The sequence below is a fragment of the Equus przewalskii genome, chromosome 6, assembly GCF_037783145.1.
Source record: "Equus przewalskii isolate Varuska chromosome 6, EquPr2, whole genome shotgun sequence".
NCBI lineage: Eukaryota > Metazoa > Chordata > Mammalia > Perissodactyla > Equidae > Equus > Equus przewalskii.
Genome location: NC_091836.1, coordinates 77,960,552 through 77,978,592, shown reverse-complemented (window position 1 = coordinate 77,978,592; position 18,041 = coordinate 77,960,552). Strand labels below are relative to the sequence as shown.

General features: G+C 54.1%; 1 protein-coding gene and 1 long non-coding RNA gene across 8 annotated transcripts in view; one reads left to right on the top strand and one right to left on the bottom strand.

Annotated features, from left to right (window-relative positions):
• LMO1 (LIM domain only 1) overlaps positions 1–18,041 on the top strand; it is a 41,393-nt gene that overhangs the window by 18,228 nt on the left and 5,124 nt on the right. The window contains exon 1 of one of the 5 annotated variants that reach the window (XM_070624286.1): positions 14,591–14,749. The exons of the other annotated variants lie outside the window; for them this stretch is intronic. Within the exon in view, the coding sequence (XP_070480387.1) occupies positions 14,695–14,749 (55 nt within the window). The 5' untranslated portion in view covers positions 14,591–14,694. Of the gene's footprint in view, positions 1–14,590; positions 14,750–18,041 lie in introns of those variants that run through there. 5 annotated transcript variants of the gene reach the window in all.
• The window catches only part of LOC103547183 (uncharacterized), a 61,962-nt gene continuing 53,882 nt past the window's right edge, over positions 9,962–18,041 (bottom strand). For all 3 annotated transcript variants that reach the window (XR_011541192.1, XR_011541190.1, XR_011541191.1), the window contains 3 exons: positions 16,618–16,721; positions 12,041–12,159; positions 9,962–10,119 (listed from right to left, as the gene is read on the bottom strand). This is a non-coding gene — a long non-coding RNA (uncharacterized lncRNA). The remainder of the gene's footprint in view (positions 10,120–12,040; positions 12,160–16,617; positions 16,722–18,041) is intronic.

Here is an 18,041-nt window from a genome sequence, read left to right as displayed (position 1 = left end):
AGGGCTGAAAGCTCCTGCCCTCTCATCACTCAGTCTTTCTGGTGACCCCATCCAGAGACCATCTAGGGGCCCCACCCTAAGTCACCTCATTAGCATAAACTCAGGTGTGCTCAAAAGGGGCCCCTTATGAATACCAGGAGCCAACCCTATCACTCAGGAAATTCCTAGGATTTTAGGAGCTGTATGCCAGGAACTGGGACAAAGACCAAGTATATCGTGACACCACAGCTACTCTGGGAAGACTAAATTGTTTGGAGATAAAACTAGGGGCAGAATAAACAGCGCATGAGGTGGGAGGGAAGGGTTCTTCCTTTTGAACTTTAGGGGTGACCCTCTCCACCCCTCCACTGCCATCTGCTCCTTCCCTCCTTCCTTCCTTTGGTTTCCTTCTGAGCTTGTAGTCTGGATCTTGGGATAGGGGGTGCAGGGGTTGGGGTGGGGGGAGGTCTGGATGGTCAGAAAGGAGGCAGTTGAAGTCCAGGAGAGAAATGGCAGAGGGCATGGCTGGAGCTGTGGCCTTGGGAATGTAGGGGCTCATCTGAGTCTCCCGGTGTTCAAGATCCTGGCTGGAGCCTCTCAGCTACCAGTAGCAGGGCCTGAACTCCTGGAGTTGAGCCCTGGGCAGGCAGACCAGACTCCCTGGCGGGAAGCTTGATCTTACCCAGCCTTGGCCTGAGGCTTCCCCAACCCTACCCTTCCTCTTCTGTTGCTGCCCCATGACTGGACCAAGATCCTGGCTTTCTAGGCTCCAAAGGAGACAGCCGAAGCACGAGGCCCTGCAGCAGGCAGGAGCACACCAGGGCAGAGAAGCCGCAAGTCTAGGCCTGCCCAGCCACCCATAGGCCAGTTCCTCACTCCTCTGGCCTCACATGATCTGTCTATAAAGAGTTTCTTGGCCTTCCCAGTTCCCAGCCTGTTTTCTTTCTTGGGCTGGCTTCCATGAGAGCTCCTGATTCTAGGAAAGAGGCTAACCCTTTCCCAGAATAAGGGTCTCCCTACCCTTATCTGTGTCTAATACAGTCCACCCTCTAATTATGTATAACTAAGATCAGCCCAGAGAAGAGCAGAACTTGAGCTGAGGCCACAGAGCACCTCTGTGTGGTCCAAATGACTGAAGGCCTTGCCTCTACTGTGAGCTGTCCCTCAGGGGCGTCTGTGATGGCGCCACCCCTGCCGGGCTGCCTGGGACCTAGAGACCCACCTGGCCCCCTCCGTCCTGTCTCAGGGCTACACACTCTTCTCCCCATGGCCCACACTCCCAGGAGCTCTGCCCTCCCTTCCAGGGTGAAGGCCTTGGATCCCCTCCCCTAAGAGGAGAGAAACCCCAACAGCACCAGCCCAGACACATGCAGATCTGAAATCTTTAAAATTCTTTAAAAGAATCAGCAGCTGTATGAGGGTGTGATAAGTTACTGCAGAGGTGCTTTTCTTTGGACTTGGGAGGGGGGTAAGAAGTGTGGCCTTTGGATTCCAGTCCTGCTCTGCCATCCTCTGACAATGAGATCTCAGGCAAGTCTTTTTCTACCACCCACTGCTGTGTGACCTTGGGCAAGCCACTTAGCTTCTCTGAGCCTGTTTCCTCACACATAGATTAGGGCCCAGAGCATCCTCCCTGTCCCCTGCAAACTCAAGTAGGGGGAAATGTTTTCATGTGTTTTGCCAGCTGGGCAGCGCTGTGCCCACCTGAGGAATTGTTGGTGAGAACGCAGTGGCTGCATAAAGTGATGGGTACCTGCCAGCCCTCCCCCTGGCATCCCTTAGCCGTGGAGGTCCTCTCAGCCCCAGACCCCGTAGGACTTTGGAAGGGAAGTTTGGAGAAGTTCAGGGATAGTTTCCCTAAGAGGCAGCTTCCTGAGACAGCATCCCATGATGAAGCCACGAAGACTCATGGAACCAGCCGTGTGCCAAGAAAATGGGCATTTGTCCATTTGCCCATGGCCAAGATATCCCCCTCAAGGGGCCAGAGCTGTCCTGTCCCCTCCATGGGGCTCTTCCCACATGTGAAAGACTTGGAGTCTGGTCTGTCTGCTGAGATGAGGCCAAGGTGCCACAGTGACCCTCAGCCTAACCATGGTCATCCCCCAAGACTCGGGAGCAGTTGGGTGCACCTGCCACAGTGTGGGCCTGGCAGCCCCTGTTGGCCAGGATGCCTCATATTCTTGAGTCACCCTCTCAGATTAGCCAAATTAGACAAAGGGAGCTGTCCCCAGCCTGGGTACTGCACTCTCTCACTCCAGCAGTTTTCATGTGCCTCAAAGGCAGCCTTGTTGCCTTCTGTCCTGGCCTCTGTGGCCTGGATCTGAGCTTGCACACCCCTGTCCCCAGCAGGGCTCACAGGCCCTGAGAGAGGGCAGCACTCCTTACTGAACCTCAGATGGGGGCCTGGAGGGCCTCACTTGGGTCCTATTCTTTATGCACATACCATGACTTGTGGTACCCAACGTAGGACAAGCTCAAGGTCTGAAAGAGGGACCCTCCCCCATGGGCATGCCCAGTTTGCAGGTAGGGCATTGCAGGTAGGGCACAGGCCTCGGAGGATGCAGAAATTTCAGCAAGGAGAGATGTGGGAAGACAAAGCATGACTGCAGTGGTGGAAGCAGATGAGTCAGAGAAGAGTGACAGATCCAGTAGGGTCTGAGTTTCCTGGAGAGCAGGGATGGGAAAGTGGGTGCGGTCAGGTTTCTGGATGGGGGGACTGGGGAGGGAGGCAAGGGGGTGCTCTGGAGCCCTTTCCTCTCTATGGAGCAGCTGACAGGAGATGGGGTGACCAGGGCCGTGCCTCCCCGTGGGGGCTGGCTGCTGGGCCTCCCAGGCCCCCTCCCCTGACCCTAGGACTTAATTTTCATGAACTGATGTCTTCTGTTCTCAAAGAAGTGTTTGTTTTGATTTGCTTTATAACAACTTTATTGAGATATTATTTGCATGCAACAAAATTTACTTTTTTAAAGTGTACAATTCAGTGGTTTTTAGTATATTTACAGTTGTGCAACCATCACCATTATCTAATTCAAGAACATTTCCATCACCCTAAAAAGAAACTCCATACCTGTTAGAAGTCACTCCCTATTCACCCCCCTTCCCGGCAACCACTAATCTACTTTCTCTCTCTATGGATTTGCCTGTTCTGGACATTTCATATAAATGGAATCATACAAGATGTGGTCTTTGTGGCTGCCTTCTTTCCTAGCATGATGTTTTCAAGGTTCTTCCATGTTGTAGCATGTATCAGTACTTACTTCCTTTTTATGGCCAGATAATATTCCATTGTATGGATATACCACATTTTAATTATCCATCCATCTGTTGATGGGCATTTGGATTGTTTCGACTTTTTAGCTACTACGAATAATGCTGCTATGAACATTCGTAGACAGGATTTTGTGTGGACCTATGTTTTTATTTGCTTGAGTATGTATTTAAAAATGGAATTGTTGGGTCATATGGTAACTCTGTGTTTTGGGATATTTGTTTTTAATTTCAAATAAACAGTGCAAGAGTGTTTGGGAGAGAAACCATCCTTGGATGGCTGAGCTTCCAGAAGGGGGGTTTGCCTGCAGCCTGGTCCTGGGTGGGCTCCTGAGGGTCTGAGGAACCTTGGGGAAGTCCTTCCCCCTGCTGGCTTCAGTGTTCTGATCTGTGAAATGGGGTTCTTACGGATCCCTGCTCATCTTAAGGGCTTCTGTTAGTAATTCCTACTTAGACAGCGTGTCAAGGACTGCAAAGCATTCTGCTCATTGTAGCTGCTCTGGTTCCTTAGCCCTGCTGCGGAGTCGGGTGTCGTCACTCCAGTTTTGCTGCTGGGGAAGTTGAAGCTCAGGAGGCTGAAGGACTTGACTGAGTTTACCTTGTGGGTCAGTGGCAGAGCCTGAACTTGAACTCAGACTCATCAGAGTCCAGCTCGTTGGCCTGAACTCCTGCCTCAAATGTGTTTCTGGGCGAGGGGGAGCTCTATACTCCGGAGAGCCCTGCCTGAGCAGCCACCATGTTCTATGCCCCATCCCAGGTGCAGGGAAATCAGGGCCCAGATGTGGCCAGATGTGGGCTCTGAGGCAGAACAGTGCTATAGGAATAAAGACTTTGCTAAAGTCCACTTTTTAGCTGTGTGACTTTGGATAAGTTGTTTCATCTCTCTAAGCCTCGATGTCCCCATCCATAAAATGGAAGCAATAATTACTACTCATAGCACTGGACCGAGAACTTGGTAATGTTGTATAGGAAGTGCCAAGCTTGGTGCCAAGAGTGCAGAGGTGTTAGGTACGAGGTTATGGAGCGTTCGAGGAGGGCTTGAAGAGGGTGCAGGATATTGTGAGGCCACTGAGGAGAAGTGGCTGGCTTCCGGGCTCGTCAGGGCTGCAGTTAAGAAGGAGCTATCACTTGGGTTGATCAGGAAGGTGAGAGAAGGTGGCCGCCCCCCAGCCGTCTCAGCATCTTCCCACCTGGGGCGCCAGAAACCAGGAGAGGTTTCTAGGGGTCTCCTGAAGATCTCCCGTCCCCAGGAGAGTTTGCGGGCAGACCCTGCTGGTGCCCCAATCCTCACCCCAGCTCAGCCCGCAGCTGCCTGAGAGGGGGCTGCATGACTGCCTTCGTTAGCCCGAGTGGTAATAAAACACTTTAAATTTATTGTGACATTTGGATTTAATTAAAAAGTACACACTTAGGGAAGTAGAACATAATGGGGAGAGAGGCAGGGTGGCTTTTCCCCTCCTTTCTTCCCCAAACTAATTAGCGTTGTATTTTAAATTGTTTATGTGCCGCTAATCATTGTAATAAATCATTTATACTGAAAAAGACACAGTCGGCTGTGCCCGCCGCGCGGGTTCCGCTCGCCGGGCTCTATCGCGAACAAATTGATCTGGAAGTGAATTTATTAACCACTGGGGAAGAAATCATTAGTGCTTTCTCTAAACATTCCCCAGGTACGCTTTATTGCCGCAGTTTATGCTGTAACTAAAAGGAGCATTACCCGGGCCCATGTTGTAATTTCCTTGTAGAGCCGGCAGCCCACTCCCAAGCTAGGGGTTGGGGGTGGGGTGGGGAGCCTCTCTCCCATATGTGGTCGAGTGACCCCAGCCCGTTCCCAGTGCTCTTCATTCCAGAAGGGGTTCCCTCTGAGGTCTCTGTGGGCCAAGGTTTTGGCTCCCCCTTCTCTTGCCTCTCAGGGGAAGTGGTTCACAGTCACTCATGTTTGTGTCTCGGGAGTGTAGCCTGGGGTTTGGAGCACTGGGGGGCAGGAACTGTGAGGTCATTGGGGTGAAAGAGGCTTGGCATGGACCAGCTTCTCCACCCAGAGATGGGGAAGGCATCAGCATGGGCTGATGGTAGGCTTGGAGGAAAAAAATGTGGCTGAGCAGGGACCCAGGCAGGAGCACGGGGGCCGTGGCTGGGCTGCCAGGAGCATCCTCCGCTAGCCAGGCTTTCCAAGGCTCTCCTATTTGGCCCCTGGGGCCTCCTCCAAGCATTGCCTGGAGCAGTCTGCTCTGCTCAGCTTCCTGATGGGCCCGCTGCCCTGTGTCTCCCTGTCCACCTCATAGTGCTGGGCCCAGAATGGTACTCGGTACTCCACACGTGGTTGATGGGTGACAGACGGTGTGATTGTCAGCTCCCTGGCTGTAGACACCAGGCCTCGGATAATACAGCCTGTGGCCACAGTGTCTTTCCCAGCAGCCAGGCTACCCTGCTGACTCCCACCCCAGATGACAGTTTCTCTCTCTTTGCTTTGGGGAGCTTCGGGACACTCTCACTGAACAGAGCCTGAGCTCCGAGACCCTTGCAGCAAGCTTTCTCCCACCAGGTTTCCGGAAGGGAAATTCACTTCCGAACCAAAATCCTCTCCCTGGGATCCCGTGGCTGGTCTAGGATACACATCCCTCCTGTCTGACTCTGAAGCTCGTATGGCTTCATCTACTGGTGCCCCATGAGCCTCCTCAGCCAGGTTGGGGGTGAAAGGGGACGTGGCCTACGTGGGACTTGCCTTCAGCTTCTCTCATCCAGGTCTGCAAGGAGGATGGGGCAGCCCCCAAGGCCTCACCAGGAGGCCCCAGGGCAGCACTTCCAGCAGGCACCAAGGGGCTCCATTCCTGAGGCTCCTGGGGGAGGGGTCAGGAGCCTGCCTCCTAGCCCCCTCACCCTCCCTTCCCTCATCCAGCCAAGTGGCTAGCAGATGGGCTCTGGCTACTTCGAGAAGGAAGCAGGACCCAGTGGCTGGCTAGGCCAAGCCTGCCTGGAGGGTCTCCTCCTCAGGTCTGGAGAACACATTTAAAAGTTTGAATTCAAAATTGATTTTGAAGGGCCCTAATCTCCGATCCCCTGGCGCTCACGGTGTGTCTGTAGCTCCTGCCAGACTCTCGTTTTCTGGTTCAGCGCGCTGGTGCTCGCATCCCTGATGCTGTGAAATTGAGACTCGTCTGTGAGGCCGTGCCGTCCTCCTCCTCTGCGGAGATTGCAGGCCTCTTGGGAACCCTGTTTCATTAGATGGGTGAGGCGGGCTTTGCGGGTGCCCAGGGAGCAGCTGAGTTGCTGTCTGGGGAGTGCGGCTTCCAGATGCTTCCACACTGGTCCCCACAGCTGTGCAGCTCCAAGCAGGATCCTGTCAAGGGCCCTGGGGGCTGGCTCCAGCAGCCCAGGATGGGATGGAGCTTGGGGGAGGCTAAAGATGGAGAAAGGCTCAGGCCTGGGGTTTTTTGCAGCAAAAAGGGGCTTTTTCCTCCCACTGGCCCCCAGAAGCTCAGACTAGGCCAGGAGGGAAGAGTGGTCATGTCTGTAAGCCAAGAGGGCTGTTGGTGGGGAGTTGGGGAGGCTAGGTCTGTGCCAGGGGAGGAGGGGTGCCCAGGCCACAGGCACGAAGGGCAAGACAGAGCTGCTGAGGCTCTGCAGATGCCTGAGCTCTGGGGCCCCACCTCCGCCCGCCGAGGGCTGGGATGGAGTAGTTATGTGCAAGGGGAGGTTTGGAGGGGGCATCATTTCTGCTGGATCTGTAGAAGCTGAAGGACCGGGTTGCTGCCCCTTTATCTAAGGGGTAGAGGGTTTATATTTGCACAAGAGCTGTCTTTTCTTAGCTGGAGCCCTGGGATGAGCCTCTCAAAAATCCGGATTGTGGCAGGCAGGGCCTGGGCACTGCCACAGCTGGATCTGCTTTGTTTGTTAGGGCCACGTGGCTACAGGTGCCCATAGGTGCCTACAGATGCTACAGGTGTGGCATGGGGCAGCAACAAGCCCGAGGAAGGCTCCCATCTCTGGCCTGCCTGTGTGCTTCGGCCCACTCTGGCCAGTAGACTCTTGCCAGTGACATCTGGATAGATTCTGCTCAGTCTCTTCATTCACTAACTGAACTGATGGTGAAAAGTGACTGCTGTGGGACTCAATGCTGGGGACACAATGATGAACAAGACAGACAGAGCCCCCAAAACAGGCCTTCATGGGGTTTGTACTCTTAGGAGAGAAACCAATCATTTTTCTTAAGTAAAATCACAGAAAAGTAAAACAATTACAAATTGTGATAAAAACTCAGAAGGAAATGACTGAGGAGTCATTTAAATAAGAAAATAAGGATGTCAAGGAAGGCCTCTCTGAGATGACCTTTAAGCTGAAGCCCAAAGATGAGAAAGAGCCAGCCACATGAAGAGGCAGGGAAGGGTGTTCTGGGAAGGGGGAAATAGCATGTGCAAAGGCCCTGAGGCAGGAGGGAGATCTGGAGTGTGGCTGAAACACTGTAAGGGAAGGGGAGACAGGGGACAGACCATGTGAAGCTATCATGGGCTTAATGAAGAGTGTGGATGTGATTCCCAGCCCACTGGAAGTTAAGGAAGAGTTTCAACCTGAGCAGTGACCTGACCTCCTTGGTTTTGAAAGATTCTCCAGCTGCTGTGTGAAGTTGAATTGTAGATACTAGAAACATAAGGCTGGTGGGGGCAGTGCTGATGGTGCAGTGAAAAATGGTGGTGGCTCTGGAAATAGAATGAAGCAGGTTGGATGGGGACCAGGAATCGGCAGAGGAGAGGGGATGAGGATGACTCTGGGTTTCTGGCCTGAGCATCTGGGTGGATGGTGGTGTTAGTACGGTGAAGAGAAGCCTGCGGTCAGGGTACAGGTTTTGGGGAGGAGATCTAGGGTCTTATTTTGGAGATACTGTTTTCTAGATATCTCTGGGACCTTATAGAGACAACCGGAGAAATGGAAGAGAACTCACTGCAGGCAACTACGCAGTTCACTCAAGCATCCTTCCCTGTGACGGGCTACAGGGAGCACATGCATCTTCCTAGGTTTCTTAGTTCCCCTCACTGGAGAACTGCAGAAAAGGCGTGCGGCTGCGAGCGCAGATTCCTCTGCCCCTGCTCCGCTGCCTCCCGGTGCATCGTCCAGGCCCCTCTGCACGTTCTTGACTGGGTCCCCGAGAGCTGTTGCCCGACCCCGGGCTGTGTGGGGTTCAGCTTCCCTCAGTGAAGACTCTTGAGATGTGTGTGGCCACTCCTCAGCCCCTTCGTCTCCGAACACAGAAGGTCCCCACGGGTTCAGGCTCCAGGACACAGCGTGCCTGAGGAGGCTCGCTTCCCCCAAAAAACGCTGTGAAAATGCCTGCTGCTTCATGCTCCCGCAGAGGAGATGGCTCCTCCAGGGACTCTGGGGACCATTGGCCGCTCTGCCCTGCAGCATCCCTGTAAGGCGTGCTTCAGAGCTGGCCTCTTTTGGCAGGGCCCGAGCAGGAGTCCGCTTTCCCCACTGCTTAGGAAAAGGTGGGGTGATGCCGCCTCTGGATAGAGCAGGAAGGGGTGGGGTGCGCCTCCCGGCCGGCAGCCTGCGTCTGAAACCCCACTTGGCCACCCTCAGGATGCCCTTGGGAAGGTCGTGTGATTTCCCTGAGCTCAGGTCCTGATGAGGGTGAGCGTTCCTGAGTGCAGAGCAATCGGCCTGCGGCAGGCGTTCAGTAAGGGGTACTACCAAGTGGTCGAACGTGACTACAGGGGCTGACGTTGGGGATGTGACTGGGCTGTGCTTTCCTGTGGCCTTCCCTACTGTGGCGGACCGTGGGGACCAGGAGGAACTTGGCACTCTAGAGAAGGCAAGCGTGCTGGACCTCCTTTACTTTTCTTACTCTGAGCTGGGCCCTTCTCCAGGACCCTCCCCAGCCCCCACCATCCCCTCATTCACACTCAAGCCCTTGGCTGTTGATTGAGGCTTCCCTTGCTATTGTCGCTATGATCTGGAGCCCCCAGCTCTCCCCTCGCAGCTCAGCCTTCCCACCCCTGCCCTAGACCTGTGCCTTCTCAAGGCTTTGTCCCCCTGAAGGCTGCAATGCAAACGTCTTGACTCTGCCTCCACACAGCCCTCCTGCTCCCTTCCCAGTCCTTGTGCCCTTTTTGTCTTTTGTTTCTGGTCCATATCTGCTTTTTGGCCCCACCAGAAGCACTTTCAAGAACCCGCAGCAGCTTCTAAAGGACGACTAGGTGAGTAGAAATGGCCTGTGACCCTGCAGAGCATGGTGGGAGTCAATGCCCTGCCTGGGCACCATCCCTCCTGGTCTTAGCCCGGCCCACCCTAAGCACTCCCCCTGTCCCTGCCCCGCGTCGGCTGGCTTCCAGCGGCACGGGAGAACCCAAGGCTGCCCCAGCAAGGCTTCCTCACCCGGGCTGTGCAGGGGGGCCACGGGTGTGGGCTGGATGAGAACTTGAACTCTGGAGTCTGTCAGGCCTGGGACTCCAACCCCCACCCTGCAACCTTCCGGCTGTGTGACCTTGGGTAAAGGCCCAAGCCTCCCTGGGCCTGTTTCCTCATCTGTTGAATGGGGGCAATCCTTTACTACTTCAGTGTGAAAATGAGGTTTCACTGAGATAACAGCTGTAGTGAGTGCTCAGTGAATGGTGGGTTTATGAAGAGGCGTATAAAGTCCGACTGAAGAGTCTCCATCTTAGTTCTTTTTTTAATTGAGATGTAACACATAGACAGTAAAATGCACAAGTCTCAAATATTCAGTTCACCGAATTTTTACATATGTTCATATCCATTTAAACACCACCCAGATCAAGATGGAGGACATTTCTGGTCCCTCAGCAGCCTTCCTCACGCCTCCTGCCAGGTGACAATCACCCCGTTATTCTGACATCTCTCCCCACAGATGGGTTTTGCCTGTTCAGGAATTACGTAGAAATAGAATTATACAGGATGTAACTTTTTGGTGTCTGGCTTCTTTAATTCAACATTATGCTGTCTGATTCATCCATGCCGTATCTGTGACTTATTCTTTTTCACTGCTGTGTACTATTCCATTGTATAAATCTACTCTAAGTTATTATCCATTTTACTGTTAATAGACATTTGTGTTGTTTTTGGTTTGGGGCTATTATGAGGAAAACTCCTATGAACATTCTTGTACATCTCCTTTGGTGGACGTAAGCTCTCATTTCTTTTGGGTGTATACCTAGGAGTAGAATTGTTGGGTCCTAAGAGATCCAGAAATTTTCTTAGCTGATTTTGTTAAGCTACTGTGTCAAATATTGGTGTAAACACTTCATGTGCACTATCTAATTTAATCTTCAGCATAATCCTTTAAAATAGGCTGTTCTCATTTAGCAGGTGAGTAAATTGAGGCAGAGCTGGGAAGTGATGGAGCCAGAATTCAATCTGAGACCGTCTGTCTGCAGGGCCCACAATCTTCATGTCTACACTGCCTACCTCTTCTCTCAGACTCCCTGGAGGGGCAGTGCCCGTCCCTCCACTGAGCTGACCACCACCCTGCAAGCCGAGCCCAGCCCCCCAGCCTTCCTTTCTCTGCCTGAGTGGGGAGTTAAGAGGCTAGAGGAGCCCCCACTTCTCTCCCTCATCTAACCCAGCAAACACGGCGCCTGCGAATGGGTGCGCAGAGGGGCAGTAATGAGTGTGCTCTGGGTGGCTGTAGCCACGCGTTTCAACAGTTGTTCTCGTTGGCTTTTGATTCCAAATGAGTAGGAAATGCTATTAGTTCGGGCCTCGCCTGCTGCGTGGCGAGGCCCTGGGACAGGAGTGCACTGAGACGAGAAATTGTGGAGATAAAACTGGTGTGAAATGGAGGCCTTCTCACAGGGCTGGAGGTGTCCGTGCGAAATGAAGTTACTTCTGAGAAAACGAGATTTAAAGAGATCCTGCGGAATTAGATTACACTTTCAAATTTCCTTATTAAACGGGATTGATGCCGGGGAGGGGCCACTGGCTGGCTCTGTTTGGGATCCTCCTCTGCAGTTCCAGGCCCGGGTATGAGCCCAGGGGGTACCAGCACCTTGCAGGTGGCAGGGACCAAGATCCCTGGAGGCCACAGACCCCACCCCCAGCAGCTGAAGTGAGTGTGACAGTTGTGGGGCTGATAATGTCTGGATAATTTCCGCCGCTCCACGTGGATTCCTGTGGGTGAAACCTGGGGCACTCACATTCTTCCATTTCCTTGGGGAAGTCGTATTGAGAACAGAGCGCCAGGCCTCTGACTCGTGGGTTTCATTCAAATCAGAGCTCAGTTTTGAGCTATGATCCATTTTTTTGGAAATGTGGTTTTTTAAAGACAGTAAACGTGCACGTGACTGCTCATGCATATGTGTGTGTATTTACATGAGCACATCCATGCATGTGTGTGCTTGGATGCATGGGCGTGCACTGTCATGCTTCTTACTGAGCAGCTACTGTGTGCTAGCACAGTGCTGGGTACGGAATAAAACTGTTGTGGGGGGGGAATAAACAGACACAGTCCCGCCTCTCATGGACCTGGTGCAGACATATGTGATTACATGCATACGTGTTACTGTCTCTGTGCTGCTGTGGGTATTTGTGTATGTATCTGTGTACCTCCCCTGTGTCTCCTAGTCTCTGTAACGTCTCCCGCCTGGGTCTGCTAGCACCTCAGAGATGGCAGCACATAGCCTGGCAGCACAGCAGATGAGTCCAGTGCTTGGGCCCTGAGACAGAGTGCCAGGGTTCAAATGCCAGCTCTGCCACACACTAACTGTGTGACCCTTGACAAGTCATAACCTTCCTTGCGCCTCAGCTTTCCCACTGTTCAAATAGGAATAACGATGGTACCTACCTCCTCAGGCGACTCTGAGCTAAGCACTTGGAAGCTGAGCTCTGCTGTGTTCTGTCGGCAGCATCTCTGCAAAGTGCCCTGAGCCCCGGGGAAAGCCCTGCCCAGGCTGCCTCCTGCCCCTGAGGAGGAGAGGGGGCCTGCGGTGAGGAGGGAAGCTGCAGAGCTGCACCTGGCAGCTGGGTTGTGCCGTGTGGGCACGGGTTTGGCATCAGTGCCGAGGCGCACGGAGACTATGAGAAATACCAAGGCTGCACCTGCCTGTGCCCCAGGGCTTTCCCCAAAGCAGCCAGAGGGAGCTGCCCTGAGCTGTCACCCTCTGAGCCGCCGCAGCACCCCCTTCCCACTTGACTGGTCACTGAAGCTGCCTGTCAGACAGGTGGGGCTGACTTCCTTCTGTACATGTTTGCAGTGACCACTAGAGTGTGCTTGGGGTAATGCTGGACGCTAGCCAGTACCTGTGCAACTTTAACCCCGGTGGCTCGTTCAAATTAGTTTATTCTCCTCAAAATGCGTCCATCACTATTTTAGGGACCTGAGGTGGAGCTGTGACTAAGGAGGTCCTTTCCCATGTGCTGAGTGGGGTGACACTGATCAGAGCTAACTTTGGACGACAAGTCCAGTTAGCCTTGAGCACTTCACACGTATTAACTCCTTTACTCCTCGCCGTGACTCTATGAGGTGAGCACTGTCTTCATATTTATTTACAACAAAGAAAACTGAGGCACCAAGGAGTTAAAGTCATATAGTCAAAGGGTCAGACAAACCCAAATTGAAGGCATTCCACAAAATAACTGGCCTGTGCTCTTCAAAAATCTCAGTGTCTTAAAACACAAAGAAAGGCTTAGGAATTCTTCCAGATTTAAGTAGACTAAACTTGACAACTGAATGCAATGCATGATCCAGAATTTTATTTTGCTATAAAAGATATTATTGAGGGAAGTGGTGAGATCCAAATGAAGTCTGTATATTAAATAATGGTGTTATATCAATGATAATTTCCTGGTTTTCGTAATTGTACTGTGGTCGTGTGAGAGAATATCCTTGCTTTTAGGAAATACACACCAAAGTATTAAGGGGTATAGGGGCTTCTTGTCTAAAACTAATTCTAAAATGAGTCAGGAAAAACATTATAGGTAGGTAGGTAGATAGAAAAGGATAAAGCAAACATGGAAAAATGTTCATGTTTAAGGAATCTGGGTGAAGGGTATACAGGAATTCTTTCTATTCTTGCAACTTTACTGAAACTTTGAAATTATGTCAACATAAAAAGTTAAAGCGGGGCTGGCCCAGTGGCACAGTGGTTAAGTTCGCACGTTGCGCTTTGGCAGCCAGGAGTTTGCTGGTTTGGATCCCGGGTGCAGACATGACACCACTGGGCACGCCATGCTGTGGTAGGCATCCCACATATAAAGTAGAGGAAGATGGGCATGGATGTTAGCTCAGGGCCAGTCTTCCTCAGGAAAAAGAGGAGGATTGGCAGCAGTTAGCTCAGGGCTAATCTTCCTCAAAAAAAAAAAGTTAAAGAAGAAAGAAAACAAGTGTCAGAGCCAGGAAGACATGCTGGGGGGCATATTAACTCTGCTACCAGTTCCTATTTGCAGGCCCCCTCTGGCTGCTAGACTCTGCTGTGGCTTCACAGGCATGACTTAGTCTACCCTCACGCAGTCTGTATGGGAAGAGACTATCGGGGCCCCCATTTCACAGATGCAAGTCAGAAAGGTGAAGGGATTTGCTCCAGGCCCTCCAGCTACTTGGGACAGTTCCCAGACTGGAAAGCTGACTCTCTGAGTTCAAGGTCTGTGCTCTTAGCTTCAACCCCACTGTGACTGTGACCTTTGGGGACAGTGGGGACGGGCAGGACAAGGCATTTCTCCCTGGAGCAGTGGTGGAGTGAAGGCCCTGCTAGAGAAGCAAACAGGATCAATTTGCAGGATGGAAAGGGACATTATTCCAGGATTCTGCAGGGACCAGATCCAGGAGTGCCGAGGAGGACATGCTGGCATGTGAGAGGGGGCCTCAAATGCCAGGTGGACTTGCCAGTGGTGTGGCTGCCAGCAGGGGAGCCACAGGGCATAGCCTGGAGTGACCTGGGCTGGGTGGGGCAGGCATTCTGGGGTGGAGGACTGGCCTCGCAGGAGTCCCCTGGGAGGCGGCGGGAGTTCTGCACCGCCAGGCTCAGCCTCTGTGCAAACTGGAGGCATCGGATCGCTGGGCCCCAGGGGCCAGTAGGGAGAAGTCTGAGTGCTGGGTCTGAGGGCAACCTGGCCTGGGACAGGTGGGCAGGAGTTGCTGAGAACTTGGGTCTGGCCCTGCAGACCACTCTGGGGGGGTCCATGTGAAGAGGAGGGCCTCTCTCTTGGCTGGAGGGAGGGTGCAGGAAGGGCCGAATGACCTCTGGCAGTCCCTCTCGTTGCCCGGACTGTCTGGCTTTTCCTCAGATTAAAGAGCTGCGAGTAAGAGTCTGGCAGCCGATGAGTCAGACGGCGAGGCTGCCTCCTTCCACCGTTGGCTGCCCGGCATAGAGGCGGGGTAGGGGCTTGGCCTAGCTCCCCTCAAATGTCAACCCCCACACCCTAAGATTTGAGGGGAACACACGGGCTGATGAGCTGGTTTATTTTGCCCGTCCCGTGTGTGCGTCTGAGCGGAGCTGGCACATGCGTGTGCGCAGGGGCAAACACCAGCCGTTGTCGAATATCAGTGTTTTCATGGGTGAGTAGTAATTATTGGGTAATGCTTTAAAACCTTTCCTGAAGGAGCGCAGAGCTGGTTTTTTCTAAAGTCAGAAGTACATTAAAAGGATTACCATGTAGATTTGATTTTTAGATAACACTAAAATGGATCCCAAATGGACTTCAGCAAAGGGATGCTATCTCCTTAATGGAAAGTGCATGGCCCCGAGGCTCAGCTCCCACAGCCAGGCAGGGGAGGAGGGTGGGGAGAGGTGTCTGCAGGGCCGGCTGGCGGCGGGTGGGGCTGGGGAGGAGGCCAGGGAGGGGAAGCCCGGACCCTCTGGGGAACGTCGCTCCATCTGGGGAGCAGGAGACCACAGATGCCCCCTTCAACCCCCGCACCTTTCCAGGAGTGTTGTCCAGTCTCCGGGACTAGCCCAGTGAGAGCAAACACAGTGTGTGTTCCCTAAAGAAGGGAGGGCTGAGTCAGACTTCTCCCAGGACCTCAGCCTGGCCAGACAGAGAAAGCTTAAGGTCCCCAAAGCTCTGGGACCTCCTCAGCCATGCTGGCCCTGGCGTTCCCTGTCTCAGTGGACACGAGACACTGGCAGAAGCCACGTAGCTTCTTAAGAGTTCTCCAGGAGGCAGAGTGCAGCACCCTAGAGCAGAGCAACCAGGCCTTACAGAGCACCTGCTGTGTGCCAGGACCAGCCTGGGCACGGGCAGGGGGCAGGGGACCTGGGGCAGCCTATAGTTTCGCTCCGCATGGCCTCCCTGGGTCGTCTAGGTCGCAGGTCCCACTGGGGACGGAATTGCTGGCTGGTGCTATAGTTCATAACCCTGCAGCCTCAGGGGCCAGGCATGCTGGGGCCTGAGCTTGAAAGGCCAGCCTGTCCCGGAGCCAAGCCAGATGGAAGATGGACCAGGACAGACACTCCTAGTGCTGGGATCCTCCTTCATTTGGGGGTATACCTGTGGGCCAGGTGTATCCCCTGCGTGTGGATGGTCCAGCCACTCACCCCCCCTGCCAGTGATGGCACAAGTGTAGAGCCCCTGGAGGGCCCGGGACTGCTGGGAAGAGAGCCAGGCCTGCTGCCAGCCCAGGTGAGCAAGGGGAAAGTCAGCCTTTGCAGGGCTGTGCTAGAGGCCTGGCCTGAGATTTTCCAAGTTGGTATGTATATGCAGAGCTATGCTGGCTGGGTGCTCCTTCCGCAGGCCCCAGGGACAGTAATCCCAGCCTGGGACCCCCAGACCTCCCCACATCCAGCTCTCTTAACCTCTCCCCCATTTGCCCCTGTAGGCCAGGCCTTTTGGAAGGAGACTCACAGGCTCCCCTTTGCTCTCAGGGGTGCCTGCTCTCCAGCTGGCTTCCCTGGGTTTCTCAGAGCTCTGGGACCGGGCTGGACCCTGCCAGAGGAGACACAGGCAAGGGTTCCCCTTTGCTCTCAGGGGTGCCTGCTCTCCAGCTGGCTTCCCCGGGTTTCTCAGAGCTCTGGGACCAGGCTGGACCCTGCCAGAGGAGACACAGGCAAGCCTGAGGACATAGTCATCCTGAGCCCCATCACTCTCTCAGACCAATTAACCTTTAGAACTGCATTAAGGAAATTAGGCAGCAAACTTCCCAGCTAACAGACGGCCCTGCAGGGCTGGAGTGGGGAGGGAGAGAGCCCATCACAGCCTGGGCTGCCTCCTCCCTGCCCTCACCTGACCCGCTGTTCCTGGGCTCCGGAGGGCCACCCTGGCCCAGGGGCCACCCCCTCCCCAAGGGAAGTCTGAGGAGGCAGCGAAGCTGAGAAAGAGTGCAGGAGCAGGGGAAGGACCCCCGGGGCCAACTTGATCTGTGGTTTCTACTAGCTCCTTGAACAGTGTGGGCCTCAGTTTCCCCATTTGTAGAATGAGAACACTTGCCTGGAGGAACTCTGAGGGCCCTTCTGACCCGACGTCTGTGGATTCTGAGACTGAGGCCCCTTGGAGGCTGGTTCTCTCCCCTGAAGCCTGAGGAACGGTCACATCTGGAAGAGCGAAGGGAAAGGAAGCAGCTCAGACTCTGGGCTGGGGGCAGTGAGGGGAGGGAGGGACAGGAGCTGAACCCAGAGCCCTGGAGGGTACAGACCACCCTTGGAGAGAATGGGGCCAGGAGGAGGGCAGACTTCAGGGGCTTGTGGGAAAGCCGAGGTGGGGGGGGCAGGCAGGGGTGGGCTGTTCCCTCCAGAGTCCACCCCTCTGTTCTCCTGAACCTTGGTCAGGGGAGGCACCCCCAACCCCACCGCCTCCATGGGGGGCTCTCAGGTAGCTCTCACGGGCAACCCCTTGTCCAGGTCAGGGCTTCTGAGCCTCCCTCACTTCCCTCCAAACCTAGTCTTTGCCACACTCAAGCCTCAGGGCTCCACGTGGATGTCCAGGCTCCCCAACCTGTCTCCACCTCCTCCTCAACTGTCATTCTCTGTGGTCACTCCCTGTGGCCCCAGGGCCAGGGGCCAGGAGCCCGTGCCTCTGTGCACATGCATGCACGTGCTTGCACACTGTGCCTGTGTGCATGGAGTGTGCATGAGTGCACACGCCTGCCTGCTGGGAGGTCTTCCCCTCCCTTCAGTGAATGCCTTGTTGAGATTCCTGCCTTTCGTACTCAGCACTGTTTTGTATGTTGGGAAGCTTATATGGGCCCTGAGAGAGGCCCAGTGGCTCAGATTCTTATCCTGGTGGGATGAGCAAGGATCCAGAGGCTCAGATCCTCCCTTCCCTCAGGCCACGGCAGATAGGAAGTTTGAATCTAGGTAGAAGCATTCCTGAGGAGAATCCAGCTGCCTCCCCACATGGACGTGCCAGGAGCTCCAGAGCCCCTGCTCCCTCCTGGGAGTGTCACAGGGGCATCTCACTTTCCTCTTGACACCTCCACAGTTCTGCATGAATAGACCAAGAGGCTGCAGGCTGACTTTTTAGATTAAAATGGTCAAACACAAGCAATGTGAGGAAGTCTTGAGGTGGCAAAAAGATCTGGGAGTTCTAGTGGACCCCAAGGCCATTATGAGATTCTGTTTTTAGGGCTGCTGAAAGAGCCAATGGGATGGTGGCTGCCTGAGAGGGCTTCAGGGAGGCTGGTCCTTGGGGCTGTGTGTGTGCCCTGCAGCAGAGCTGACACAGGGCTCCCCAGTGCTGCCTGCGGCTTCTGGAGGGACCTTCACAGGGTGGGGGAACAGTCTATGCCATGCTGCCCAAAGGACAGGACCAGGGCCAGGGGAGGAGGTCACTGGGGAGGATGTGAGGGCTCCTGGGAGCCCCAACCCTGAGGGGCCAGCAGTGAGAAGCAGTGGGCTCCATTCCCAGGGGGATGT